Source organism: Sinocyclocheilus rhinocerous, unplaced genomic scaffold, assembly GCF_001515625.1.
Source record: "Sinocyclocheilus rhinocerous isolate Xijiao unplaced genomic scaffold, SAMN03320098_v1.1 scaffold1956, whole genome shotgun sequence".
Classification (NCBI taxonomy): Eukaryota; Metazoa; Chordata; class Actinopteri; order Cypriniformes; family Cyprinidae; genus Sinocyclocheilus; species Sinocyclocheilus rhinocerous.
Genome location: NW_015638932.1, coordinates 577,858 through 592,106, shown reverse-complemented (window position 1 = coordinate 592,106; position 14,249 = coordinate 577,858). Strand labels below are relative to the sequence as shown.

At 39.6% G+C, this 14,249-nt stretch overlaps 2 protein-coding genes across 4 annotated transcripts in view; one reads left to right on the top strand and one right to left on the bottom strand.

Annotated features, from left to right (window-relative positions):
* The window catches only part of LOC107750053 (fibronectin-like), a 30,659-nt gene extending 18,121 nt beyond the window's left edge, over positions 1-12,538 (top strand). The window contains exons 25-46 of one of the 3 annotated variants that reach the window (XM_016565312.1): positions 816-1,094; positions 1,556-1,744; positions 1,849-1,938; positions 2,046-2,312; positions 2,392-2,508; positions 2,604-2,777; positions 2,878-3,033; positions 3,160-3,273; positions 3,420-3,719; positions 3,827-4,014; positions 4,324-4,411; positions 4,501-4,683; positions 5,001-5,090; positions 5,223-5,411; positions 5,538-5,627; positions 7,318-7,445; positions 7,562-7,700; positions 7,798-7,959; positions 10,788-10,913; positions 10,995-11,101; positions 11,261-11,350; positions 11,483-12,538. In XM_016565312.1, coding sequence (XP_016420798.1) covers positions 816-1,094; positions 1,556-1,744; positions 1,849-1,938; positions 2,046-2,312; positions 2,392-2,508; positions 2,604-2,777; positions 2,878-3,033; positions 3,160-3,273; positions 3,420-3,719; positions 3,827-4,014; positions 4,324-4,411; positions 4,501-4,683; positions 5,001-5,090; positions 5,223-5,411; positions 5,538-5,627; positions 7,318-7,445; positions 7,562-7,700; positions 7,798-7,959; positions 10,788-10,913; positions 10,995-11,101; positions 11,261-11,350; positions 11,483-11,560 — 3,344 coding nt within the window. In that variant the 3' untranslated portion in view covers positions 11,561-12,538. Of the gene's footprint in view, positions 1-815; positions 1,095-1,555; positions 1,745-1,848; positions 1,939-2,045; positions 2,313-2,391; positions 2,509-2,603; positions 2,778-2,877; positions 3,034-3,159; positions 3,274-3,419; positions 3,720-3,826; positions 4,015-4,323; positions 4,412-4,500; positions 4,684-5,000; positions 5,091-5,222; positions 5,412-5,537; positions 5,628-6,957; positions 7,446-7,561; positions 7,701-7,797; positions 7,960-10,787; positions 10,914-10,994; positions 11,102-11,260; positions 11,351-11,482 lie in introns of all 3 variants that reach the window. The other 2 variants (XM_016565310.1, XM_016565311.1) reach the window with 2 other exon arrangements.
* Positions 11,980-14,249, bottom strand: part of LOC107750055 (bifunctional purine biosynthesis protein PURH-like) — a 10,213-nt gene continuing 7,943 nt past the window's right edge. Inside the window, exons 12-15 of the mRNA XM_016565313.1 lie at positions 13,988-14,080; positions 13,688-13,870; positions 13,322-13,477; positions 11,980-13,129 (exon numbers count right to left, since the gene is read on the bottom strand). Coding sequence (XP_016420799.1) covers positions 13,010-13,129; positions 13,322-13,477; positions 13,688-13,870; positions 13,988-14,080 — 552 coding nt within the window. The 3' untranslated portion in view covers positions 11,980-13,009. The remainder of the gene's footprint in view (positions 13,130-13,321; positions 13,478-13,687; positions 13,871-13,987; positions 14,081-14,249) is intronic.

Below are 14,249 nucleotides of genomic sequence, written 5' to 3'. Positions count from 1 at the left end.
CGATTTACTGGATTTATGCTTTGATAATCGTACTGAATATTACCCAGATGTAGTTTTTGATAAAAATGTGATTTTCTCACCTTTTTGCTCAAAATTATGCATTTTTATGAAACCTACCTATATTCAAGTGTTGATAAAAAAAGAATGCTTTAAGCTAGAATAAAACTGTTTTTTGTTTGTTTAAAAGTAGAGGCTCTGATCTTTATTTATCTATTATTTTATTATACATATTCAAATATTCATACAGAAAAATATTCTGGAGGCCATCAAATTTTAGTGAAAATCATCAAAATCGCTCACGGTGGCTGGCAACTTTTTTCAAAAATGCTGGCGGGGAAAGAGTTAATTGCTATTGATCCTTTTAGATGCCATCACATGTATCCTGCAAAGATCCATAAAGACAGCTGCATTTAATATATTAGAAAATTAACTTCTACGAAAATCTAGTAATTTCTTCTTTCCAATAAATCCTTGGTGTTGTTTAATCTGTTTGTGCATCATGAAATAATTGTATAATTATCAACTGTTTCACTTTTTTAATGTTTGAAAATATCTATTGAATTTGATAGTTGCAAGAAAAGTTGGAGCTTGATACTTTCTCTTTTTTTGTAGAATGACTAATTCAAATCAAAAGCCTGTTTATTTTCCATTATTGTGTGCATGTCTTTCTGATGATTAGCTATTAGCATTTTTTAGCACTGATGGCATGAGAACAGTAATTTGCTGCTTGTCTTAATTAGTCATTGTCACTGCTTCTGTGTGTCTTGTCTTCTCTCTCCCTTTCCCATAAATGCAACTTTGTTAACCGATTAAAGATGTGCCCAAGGTGGGTGATCTCAGCTTTGTTGATTTCACGGATACCACAATCGGAATTAGATGGACCCCATTAAATTACCCGGCAGTTACTGGATACCATATTACGGTTGTTACGGCAGACCAGAGGTTTCCTATTTTTGAGGACATGGTGAACTCCTCCGTCAGCTATTATACCATTCGTGGACTGGAGCCAGGCATCAATTATGACATCAGTGTGTCCACCATTACAGATGAGGCAGAGAGTGTGCCCTCGGTGATCACACAGCAAACCCAAACTGGTGATTTATCCTACATAAGTTTTTTGTTACATTTCAGAGGGTGGGGGTAAAAGAAAAGGGAAAGGAATGGAGAATATGGACGTAAACAAGAGGCTGAGACCCTCATCCCTCAACCATCATTTGTTCAAGCCACTTCATTTCATTACTTCCTAGTCCAGCTATCCAAGATTAACAATTTGCTATTTCCAGACTCAGTGCAGCTTTTTGAATCAATCGTCTGCTTACTTCAGAATATTGATGCATTTCTGGGAGTATGTTCGTTATTTGCATTCTTGGGGAATGCACTATGATAACTTCCACTTGGTGGGGTATCATATTGTTTGTATTTATTGTATTCCTGTTTCATGTTAACAAAAAAGGTGAAATAACATAGCCTACTTATTAGCTATTTATTTTTATGCTGACAAACTTTTGACTTTTCAATTTATGACATTATTGTCTCTCACTCTCCTCTTGTTTAGCTATTCCAGCCCCCACAAACCTGAACTTTGCTGAGGTGGGCTCAGACTCCATGCGTGTGTCATGGACTGCACCTTCTGTTCAGCCATCTGAAATTAGCCGCTTTGTCATCCGCTACCATCCCACAAAAAATGACGATGACACTCAGGAAGTCAATGTAGGAGGTGACACCAACAGCTTCCTCCTTCAGAGTAAGGGTTTACTAATGCTTTCATTCAAAGTTCTTTATTTCACCCATGTGCATCTTACAGTTCAAACACGTTTTACTTGCTGATTCTGAATTTTCTCGATTCAGACTTGCTGGCAAACACAGAGTATCTGGTGAAATTAGTGTGCGTGTATGACGACAGAGAAAGTGAACCTGTAACTGGTGTTCAGAAGACAAGTATGTATCTGGATATAAGAAATGGTGTTCAACTGTTAGTTTTCTGACCACTCTCCGTTCTGGTCTGTCAGTTTCTCCACTTGAATTTGTTCCCATCATACACTCAGATTTGGACTCCCCAACAAATCTGGACTTCTCTGATGTCTCCACCAACTCATTTACCGTGCACTGGATGGCCCCACGTGCCATCATTACCGATTATCGCCTACGCTATCAGCCAACAAGTGGTGGGCGCGCTAAAAACGAGAGACTTCCCCCAACGAGAAATTATTTAACACTGGTGGACCTGGTCCCTGAGACGGAGTACACGGTCTATATTTATGCTGTCAGCAGCAATAAAGAGTCTCTACCACTTACTGGAACACAAGCAACTGGTGAGAAGTTAGAAAAGTTAAAGATTTGTTTTGTTCATCTTTGTGAGGTATAATGATGTGACTCTTGTTTCTCCTGTAGTCTCTGATGCTCCCACTGACCTGGCTGTGACGTCCTCCACTCCCACTAGCATCACAATCTCCTGGGACGCCCCTGCAGTCACTGTACGCTACTATAAGATCACACATGGTGAAACAGGTATGACAAATGGTTTGTGGTGTGGTGTTGTGTTCTGTTGCTGTATGTTCACTTGAGCTTGTAAATGCAGTTGATTCCTTCTCATTGTTCCTCAGGTGAAAGAGATGCACCCAGAGAGTTCACTGTTCCAGGAACTCAGTCCACTGCCACCATCCAGGGTCTGCGTCCAGACACCGATTACACCATCACACTGTATGCTGTGACAGGCAGAGGGGACAGTCCAGCCTCCAGCACACCAGTCATCATCACACACAGGACTGCAGGGGGAAGTAAGCACTCATGCTCAAGACATCTGTATCTATTATGGTTTCTGACCATTAGCTTACCACAAATTTCTTGTGACTATATTGTTTTTTTCTCCATTCTCAGGTGTTCCATCCCCTTCAGATTTAGATGTTACTGATATTCAAGACAACGCCTTGACTGTCCGCTGGAGCCCAGCTAGAGGCCCCATCACAGGCTACAGAGTAACAGGGACACCCAAGGGTGGGCAAGGTCCTACATTCTCTGAGCTGGTTGGCCCTGGTGAGGCATCTCTTGCTCTTTACCCTTTTCTCAGCTTTTATTCCTACTCACAACCTTGAAGCTGATTTGGAAGAACTGGTTCAGTACTTGGACTTATAAAAACTATTCTGTTTCTACCTTATTCAGAGCGTACAGAAATGACCATACGTGGCTTGGTGCCCACAGTGGAGTATACAATTAATGTGATTGCTCTCAGCCAAGAAGGAGAGAGCACCCCAGTGGTCCAGAAAGCTACAACAGGTTAGTGGTTTGTCTATTTTTTTAACTACCTAACTTTTTACAGGGCTTGAACCAGGAACCTTCTAGTTATAAAAGTGCTGTGCTTTAGCAACTATGCCACACCACCCAATATATACTCCCTTAACTCTCTCCTTCCAACTCTCTAGCAAGTTTGCAGCATCCAAGAGATCTTACCTTCTCTGATGTGGACTCCACCTCCATGCTTGTGACATGGGATGTTACACGGATTCCAGGAGTGACCTCCTACAGGGTTCTGTACTCTAGTCCAGAGGAGGGAGAAAGAGAGTACCAACCAGCCCTAAGTGGTCATGATAACAGTGTGGTTCTCCAAGGTCTACGCCCAGGAACCATGTACAATATTAAAGTAATTCCCATGAAAGGACGTTACCCAGTCCGTACTCTTGAGGCCACTCAGCAAACTACTCATGAGGAGACTCAGCCCACTGGTATGACCTCTATGAATTCAACTTAGCTTCTCAAGCTAGTCAATTAGATAATAGGGTTGAGTGTTAGAGGGGTTCTGTCCTGATTCTTGTCCTTTCACCTTTCCCAGCTGTTCCTGCTCCCACCAATATAGAGTTCTTCGACATTAGTCCATCTTCTTTTGTTGTGGCATGGCAGGCACCCAATGCCAGATTTTCTGGCTATCGTGTGGTTGCATCACCGAAGAATCCGTATGCCCTAGCCAAAGAAATGAATGTTTCACCAGACTCCACACAAGTCTTAGTGCCTGGGCTCATGGTAATATGTCTACTACCTTGCACTCTACCAATAGGTTTAATCTTTGTTGGCACAAGTAAAAGTAGAAAAATTTGTAAAAGTTATTTATTGCCAGGGACAATGGACAATACAGTTCCGTGGTCATTATACAAAGATAATTGACAACAGAATGCTGCAATTTAACCAAATATAGGATATTTGACATTTTGGTTTCTACATTTAAATTTTATTTCAACCAAGTTTTAAGCAAAGGAGTTCAGGTATTGGTAGCTATTTTTAATGAATTATGACTTGCCATCTATGGCCTAAATATCTGTTGTTTACTTCTAGGTGGCCACTGCTTATGAGGTTCATGTCTATGCACTGAGAGGTTCAGACAGCAGTTCACCTCTCACTGGAGAATGCACCACCGCTGACAGTAAGTCGGGTTCCCATATTTTCACAGTAGAGTGATTTTTTGTAGTTTCTCTGTATTAAATGGAAACTATCAACTCATTAACTCCACAGATATAACCCCTCCTCGCAGAGTCCGTATCACTGACGTGAAAGACACTTCATTCACTCTCACATGGCGTGTTGTCAATAATGAGCCAATGACAGGTTTCCTTATTGAAGCCACACCCAAAAATGGAGGTCACCCCACCTTCAGGCAAACTATTCCTGCTGACAGTCGTACCTATGTTGTCACTGGTAAGTTACTGTACAATCCATAGGTAACCCCCTTATTGGCCATCTGTTTAAACATTAATGGTTAGCCACTGTTTGCTCAATACGTAAACGACGAGTATTATTAACTTCCATGGTATTTATATTGTATTCAGTTACTTCAAAGAGTACCATCGCATTACCATCACAGAAGTGTCTAAAATCAATGGGTTTACCATGGTAGATTATTGTAAATGTTGCATCCTGCTTTGTCTGGATAAAATCAAAAATGTTTTTTAATAAATTTTTAACCATGTTGGAATTATTGCTGTTTGTTGAAAGAAATGTATTCCTTACCTCAGGTTTGCAGCCAGGCATCATGTATGTGGTCAACATGTACACACTGAATGGAAATAGTCGAAGCCCTCCTTTCACAATGACTGCAAACACAGGTACAACTAAGCAAATCTGCCAATGTGGAAAGAGTAATATACTGTATAAATGCTAATGCATTAAGTCTGAAAATAAACAGATTTAAATTTACCAGTATGACCTTAACCTTTTTATCTTATATATCATCACAGCTCGACCAGCTGTTCAGTCTCCAACTAACCTCCAGTTCACTTCGCTGACCCCCAATTCCATCTCCTTCACTTGGAAAGCCCCTCCAACACACATTACAGGATATTACATTACTTATGAAGAATCAGGTGGTTCACCTCGTGAGCTTATACCACGCCCTAATGCTGGCCAGAACTATGCCACCATCACTGGTAAGACCCAGAATGCATCACATTACACCCAGTTATGGTATACATACTGTAAATGTTGGTAAATTAGGCTTGTGAAACAAAATTTATAATGCACTATGTGACCATATTGTGATAATTTAACAACAGGTCTGCAACCAGGCACCGAATACATCTTAAAGATCATAGCCCTACTAAATAACCAGAGAAGCGCACCACTGGTTGGCACAGCCACAACTCGTAAGTATTTGCTCATATAAAAACATTGATTTTTCTCATTTGTAAGTCACTTTGGATAAAAGTGTCTGACTATTGGATAAATGTAAATATACAATGTTAATGCACATATTGAGACATAAGGTGTACGCCCTTATGATTTGTTGCTGAATGGTACAAGCTAACGGAAATGTGGTTTGCAAGCATGATGGCTACTACTGCATTAGCAACTGAAATGGACAGAGCATAGATACAGCACACAGCAGTTAGCCTAACTAGCCCACACTGGATTTTATAAAAGCTTGACATTGCGCTGGCTTGCATTTCACTAGTACACTTGGCTAAGCCACAGATTTTACACTGCTTAGCTTTTTAATGATGAAATGCACTCAGAGCTGAAATGCAAAATGGAGGTAAATTGCATTTAATGTTGCTTAATTGATGCACCAAACTGACTGGTCTGCTAGCCCATCACTACACTGTTTAAGTGTTCCCTCATTGGAGTACTATGATCAAATCCTTTGATCAGTTATTAAAGGGCTGGTCCATACTAGTCCAGTGTTTCACCAATGTTTTCACTCCGAGGAAAAGTGTTTTCTTTGAACTGAATCTTACACCATATCCAAACCAAACATGATGGAAAAATGTCCAATAACAATGTTACAAAACCTCAGCCGATTGGAACATATTTGATGTTTAAACAGAGTTGCATCTGGAATTTTGGACAAATTAGATTTCACAATGGGCAGCAAACAAACAGACAAACTGAAAACAAACATCCAAAAAATCCAGCTTGTCACAGTTGAGGACAGAAACTTGAATGTGTTTAGTTTGATATCCAGACTCTAATGGCGCTTTTCCACTGCATGGTACATGGACGTTGTCTGTTGAGGAAGTACAAACGTTCCTCTCGTTGATAGCAGAGGAGCGGATCCAGCGAGAGCTTGATGGGGCGACACGGAATGAAAAAGTTTTTCAGGAGTCGCGGCAGTAGAGGCGGCGCAACTAACGACATGTGAATAATTCCGCCCACTCTAAAGCGATACTAAACTGCAGTGGAAACGCAAACCGAGCCGAGCCGATCTGTGCCATGCTGTGCCGAGTCGTACCACGCAGTGGAAAAGCGCCATAAATCAGCTGGTATAACTATATAATGCACATCCTCCTCCATGTTTAATTGTAAAACAATGGTGAATTTTGAGAAAATTGTTGGATCCACTTCCCTTTAAAAAGATATCAGCAAGTACTGTACGATCATTACTTGACTGAATCTTTAGTAACTTACTGGCTGGTAGATGCAACTGTGGCTGCCTCTTTACATGCTGCTTTGCTTTTAACACTTTTTTCCGCCCAGAGCTGACCTCCGATCTGCCCAGTCTGCCCCATCATGGTGACCCAGACAAGCTGGATGTGCCTGAGCCTGACAACAGAGTTCATGTAGTGGGTCCCACTGGGCATGACTCATCTGATGCACATGGGCAGCATGTGGAGTACACAGAATTCAATAATCAGCCCAATCAACCCAACAGAGGCTACCAGCCTCAACATCGTCAACCAGTCCCTCAACCTAACCAACCCCGACCCCAGCCTTATGTGCCTCAAGTTGGGGAGACCCTAGTCTACATCCCCAAGGTGGGACCCGATGGGGGTCGTGTGCCTCAAATTATTCAGGTTAGTGAGAGGCCTGGCAACGGCCATCCTTTTGGTTTTCCAGAAGACAAGACTGGAAGACCGCAAAAGGCCCAAACCCAAACCACCATCTCATGGCAGCCCTACCAGCAGAGTTCTGGTTACCTGGTGTCCTGTCAGCCCATTACCCATCCAGATGAGAAGATGTTTCAGGTGAGGACCTAGGAAAGATTAACAGAAAATTTTAGATGAACGAAAAAGAAAAATGACCCAAAACTTCCGTTATCACCTTAAGCTTATTTTCAGATTCACCCTTTCTATTTTTGCAGATGCATGTCCCAGGATCATCCACAAGTGCAACCCTGATTGGTCTCACCTCTGGTGCCTCTTATAATGTCATTGTGGAGGCCTTGAAGGGAGCCCTCAAACACAAAATTTTGGAGGAAATGATCACCGCTGGAAACACAGGTCAAGGATCAATGAACTTTGATGAAAGCTCAAAAATGCAAATGCTAATGATGCTTGTCTTAATGTTTCTTTATTTTGTTCCTGTTAAAATCAACAGTTCCAGGAGATGTTTCATCTAGCAAGGACTCATGTTATGACACCTTCACAGCAACTTACCATGATGTCGGACAGGAATGGGAGCGTATGTCTGACACTGGCTTCAAACTCTGGTGCAAATGTCTTGGCTTGGGAAGTGGACATTTCAGATGTGACTCTTCCAGTGAGTAACTTCACACCTGGAGATCAAATGGTGGATTTATCCTGTAGATATTCCTCTTCATGTACAGTGGGTATATAAAAGAATGACCCCCCTTTAAAATAATCACATTTTGTTGCTTTGCAGCCTGAAATGACGACGGATACACTTTTTGTTTTATCCAGCTGTATTTACTCAGTGCAACTTATAACATCCAAGTGAAATATATAACTCCAACATGTCAGGAAAAAAAAGAAACAGAATCACTGAGTTGGAAAAAGGATCCCCCCCTTGTGTCAGTATTTTATTGAACCACCTTTTGCTTTAATTACAACCTTTAGTCTGTTGCGATGTGTCTCTACTAACTTTGCACATCTAGACTTTGCAATATTTGCCCACTCTTCTTTGCAGAATTGCTCAAGTTCAGTTAACCCTTAAATGCATACCTCTGGTCTTTAGCGACCCGGGATATCATTCTCTACTCTCTCCCTCCTTATACATCAACTTTCTTAGTATTCCTCAATCTATTAATTATAAACAATATAACAAGAAAAAAAATTTGAAAATATAAAAGAATGCCAGTTTTCTGATCAATTTTTTGTAAAAAGTGCGTAGGGTCACTAGAGACCCTAGGTATGTAAATGTGAAATGTTTGAAAATTAGATTTAGATGCCTGTATGAAGTCATTGAAAACGATAGTTTTGAGAATATGGCTAAGATCATGAATATGAGGCAGATGCTGAATGTACTGTATAAGTGCGCTCTGACGATGACAGCGATGGTAAAATCATCTGCTCAAATTGAACCCTTTTAAGTTTCAAAAGGTAACGAAATATGCTTTATTTTATTCTTTTGTAATTGTTCTTAAAATATCAAGAGAGTTTTTTGCTATTACAGCAGTTAGAGATCCATCCGTGCTGTATATATAGGTCCGGGTCGCTAAAGACCCGAATATGTAATAATGATTGGTGAAACATTCATGCATTTAAGGGTTAAATTTGATGGTGACCGTTTGTGGACTGCAGTCTTCCACAAATTTTCAATGGGGTTTAAGTCTGGGCTCCGACTAGGTCATGCAAGGACATTCTCCTTTAACCACTGTGTGGTCAGTTTTGCTGTGTGCTTTGGGTCATTGTCATGTTGGAAGATAAACCTTCTTCCCATTGACAAATTTCTGGCAGAGGGCAGCAGATTATCCTCAAGAATTTGACGGTGTTTTGCCCCATCCATTATTTTGCTCCATCCCATAACATATATAACATATCCCATATACATATAGGATATTACCACCTCCATGCTTTATCTTTCTTGAGGAGTGTTTTTTTTTCTTGCAACCCTCCCATGCAAGCCACATTTGTGGTGAATTTGTGATATTGTTGTCACATATGCACACAATGACCACTCTTTGTCATAAATTCCTGCAACTGCTTATTGCTGTAGGCCTCTTGGTAACCTCTCTGAACAGTTTCCTCAAGTTTGGAGCGACGTCCTGATCCAGGGAGGTTCTGTGTTGTACCAAATACCTTCCACTTCTTAATAATAGACTTCACTGTGCTTCTAGGCATTGATAAAGCCTTTGACATTTTTTTTTTGTATACATCTCCTGACTTGTGCCTGTCCACAACTTTACCTCAGAGTTCTTTTGACAATACCTTGCCACCCATATTTGATTGTTTGCTTCAGTTGCACTACCAAGGACTGAAATGCTCCAGGAAAGCTCTTTGCATGCTTCTAATAAAAATGACCACAGCTGATCACAGTTGAAAGTCAAATGGCTTTGTGTGCCATTGAGAAGGTGATTAGCTACACCTAACCCTACCTTTACAAGTAGTTTTTATTAGGGGGTGATCCTTTTTCCAACTCTGAGAATGAATGTTTTTTTTATTTTTGTTCTGACGTTGGTGTTATATCTTTAACTTGAATTATAAGTTGCACTGAGTAAATACAGTTGGTTAAAACAAAAACGGTGTCCGTCTTCATTACAGACTGAAAAGCAGCAAAATGTGATTATTTTAAAGTTGGGTGATTTTTTTCTATACCCACCCGGTCAGAAATCGCCCCCTATACCCTTAAATAGGGCACTATTTCAGAGGACAGCCATTTTTAGTGGTATCTGAAACCTTACATTATTGGACATTATAGAGTTCACTTATTCAATCCCACAGCAATAACAAGTGTTCAACTGATGTATGCTCAACGGCTAGAGAATACCCATAATGCACTGTGAGAGTCATGCAGCGAATTAATTGCCACATCTCGCCAGAAGATGGCAACCACAGCTGAATCATCCATCCATTCATTTTACAAAGCGCTCGTCCACGGCGTACAGCATAATACAACACTGGTAAAAAATTCATTGTAAATTGATTATTAAATTGTTTAATTATGTTTTATACATAGTTTCCATGACAGAGTTCAAGATAAATACTTTCATCTTACTACTGGAGCTGCCAATTTGCCAGTTTCAAATGATTATTAAACAGTAAACACAAACTATGCAAAAGCGGCAGTCCTTCTGGTGCACTTAGTGTCCGAATTCACTCGTTTTCATTGACTCCATCAAGTGAACTGTATTAGTTGCCTAATGTAGGAAATAGTGAATGAGGGTATGGGGTGATTTCGGATTCAGCCCCACTACCTACCTGCCAATTTAAGTTCCCTGCACCAACACAGCTGTCTGTAATTATCAAGTGCTACTGAAGAGATTAATCAGCTTGTTTAAGTGTAGATTGAATCAGGGTTGGAGCTGAACTTTGAAGGATGGTAGATCTCCAGGAACAAGACTGGGCACCATAAAGATGATCCTGTATTCTGTATGAGTGTTTCCACTCGAAATACCATTTTTTACGCAGAATGGTGTCACGACAATGGAAATAACTACCGCATTGGTGAAAAGTGGGAGCGACGGGCAGAAAACGGTCACTTGATGAGCTGCGCTTGCCTGGGCAATGGCAAAGGAGAGTTCAAGTGTGAACCACGTAAGTGCTTCCTCTCAACAGACACTATGTAGTCAAGTTTCTTACAATCAGTGGAATTAAAATTCTTGCATTTCGTTATAGATGAGTCCATATGTTACGATGACGGAAAGATGTACCAGGTCGGAAACAAGTGGCAGAAAGAATACTTGGGCGCCATCTGCACATGCACATGCTATGGAGGACAGCAGGTAAGAACAGAACTTACAAATTATAGAACAAAAAATTCAAAACGGTAAGATAAGGTATTTTTTTAAAAACACTTGAACTAAAATTAGATTCAAAGAGGGTGTTTCAAATTCATATGCTTGGGTACAGTTGGAATGCGTTGTGTATGTGCTGCTCCTCAGGGTTGGCGCTGTGAGAATTGCAGAAGGCCTGGTGCCGAGATAAGCTCTGACCTGCTGAAGCCCGTCCGCTTAAACATCGGCCACAGGGTGGTGAGTATATCTGTTATATTTTTGGCAGATGTGCATTGACAAATGCATTGAAACGTTTCACATATATTTGAATGTATGCAGATAAATATTTCTGGTTTCCTTTGTATGACATATTCCCCTTTGTTCTTCCAGAACATTCAATGCCCCATCGAATGTCTCCGACCTGAGCTTCTTGCAGATGCTGTGACCAATGCCAAAACCCAAGAGTAAAACCATTTCTGACCGAACTGCACCATGACCTTCTGCCTCCTTTATGCAACATTTTACTTGGGACATGTAATAAAGATGTGATGTTATATGAGAATGTACTATTCACATATTGCCTTAAAACCTCCCTGTTTGTTACTGCCATCCAGCTGCTGCTTTACAGCTGCTGTTGTGATGCCATAGCAACAGCTGGATTCATTTACAGCCTTTGATTGGCTATTGTTTGGTTGAGGAATTTGATTAGATTTAACTTTTTTGTTTGCTAGTGTGCTATATAAATCAATTAAAAAAACGTATTGCAATATTAAATGAAGATAATTCCCAATGCAGTTAAAACCGTTTGTCTATTTGTTGATACCAAAACTATAACAGGAAAGTTCACTTTCTCTGTTAAAATGTGAAGAGATTTTTTTTTTTTTTTTATATGCAGCTTTCTAATTGAATTAAATTTAGAAAAACTACCTTACCATTATTGTCAGAGGATTTCATAAATCTTTATAAGTCTTTATAAATTGATATTGGGCAAATATGAGAAAGTAGTAAACATAAGCACTGTTTTATAAGAATGTTAGAGCACCACTGGGGGTACACTGAAGTACCAAAAACCAAGTGTTAATTTGTCTTTTATACAAAAATCCTTTTTTTTTTTTTACATGGCTCATTGATTATTTAGACTAGAGTCAGCACTGTTTTTAGATTGATACTAATTTTAATTTTCTAAATTCTTTGACTATTTATCCCCTTCATTCAGAAGTGTTTGGATTGTATAGAATGTTGTTTGTCTCATTTATCGGTCATTGTTCTACTGTCTACACCAGTTTTCACTACTGTTAAATCCATTTTTGATACATTGCAGGACTCATGACAAATTGTATTTATAAAATTTTACTAAAAGCAATTTTTTTGGAACTAGGTTCTAAAGTAAACAAACCTTGCAAAAAACAAGACGTCAATAAATGCAAATAAACCCTTGAAGGAATCTATGAAAAACTATCATACTTGATTTGTGTTTTTATTTTGTAATTCTCATGGACACTAAAGGCAGCACAATGGAATGCATCAGGAAGTGTATGGAGGCAATTTCACACTGAAAATGTTTCGAGCAGCAGATACCAACAAGGACGGCACGGCACAAATTAATCAAAGAAAAGATATTAAATGAACAGAAGTGGATCATCTTATTCGGAGATTATCAGTATTATAGAAGCTATGTATGAAGAATGTTCCTAACTATTTAGCGATAATGTCACTTTGCTGTTGGCTTTAGGATTTGAGTAATAAATGAGTTCATGTAAAAATGGACAGGCTAGCTATAACGCAAAGTTATGCAACATGGGTAGTAACTCAGATTTACAGTAAAAGATGTACATCTAAAAAGAAAGGAATCCTAAACTTTTTTAACAATGAAACTAGCTAGATATTTGTATTCAAATGGATGTTTTGTAGTGCTTTTCAGTGATGGAAGAGACGGATTTTGGTGTGCACCAGGGTGATTCCCAGCTCATTGCAGGCGTTGATGACCACCTCATCCGCGGTAGAGCCAGAGGGGGCAGCAATATACTCCACACCGCTCTAAAACCATACAAAGAGAAAATGCCTTCATCACAGTCACTCCTACGTCATTCATATACATACTTGATGTGTATTTTTAAGATGGTATAATATAGCAACAAGCAACTTGTTACATTGCAAGATGTATACAAGGGTGCATAAAACAGCACGGATAATGACTCAAGCTTAGTAACACTAGGAGAGGGTGTTTACCCGTTTGGCGCGGTCAACATTGTCCCGGAAGGGGAAGAAAGCATCAGAACTGAGGGCCACAGCCTGCAGAGAACTGATCCAGTTCTTCTTCTCAACCTCTGACAGAGTCTCAGGAACTTCTTCAAACAGACCCTTCCAAACCTCTTTATCTGGGCCCTGATGTACAAACAAATATTCAATATCATCAGGAAAAACTCCACCTCCCAGCAATCTACAAAAACATTATGATACATAAAAATACTTCTCAGATTTTATTGATTGTAAGATTTGACTGACAAGGTTTATAATAAATATTCTCAAAGTAATTAGGCTGGCCAATATATCCCTCTATGACTAGTACAAATAACCAACTTTTGGATACAATACCTCTCCAATTGTTCCACTGACATACTGATCAATGGCATTAGCCATCTCTGAACGTTTAATTCCACTGTGGAATTTCATGTTGAGCACTCGTGGATGGTGCCTGAGCCACCAGTTATCGGCCTTATCTCCTGCCAGCCGAGTGCAGTGGATACGAGACTGCTGGCCAGCGCCGATGCCAATCACCTAACAAGCACACACACAAACGTATGAAGTTATGTTTAATTAATTTTCAAAAATGTATATATTTTGACAATAAAAATATAATTTTAAAAACCTTTTTGCTTTTAAAGTTTTGGTTACCTGACCATCTTTTGCATAACACACAGAGTTGGACTGAGTGTACTTCACTGCGATACTGGCTACAATGAGATCTCGCAGGGCACTCTCAGAAAGCTTTAATAAAACCACAAAAAAAATACAATCTGTATTAAAAATGAATTTCTTTATATATTAACAATAATATAATTGCCCTTTTCCCACAGTCCAATCAAATTGCAATGGATAAAATAATGTTAACCACAGAATATTGTTTCACACCCCCCCACAAAAAAAAAAAAATTGC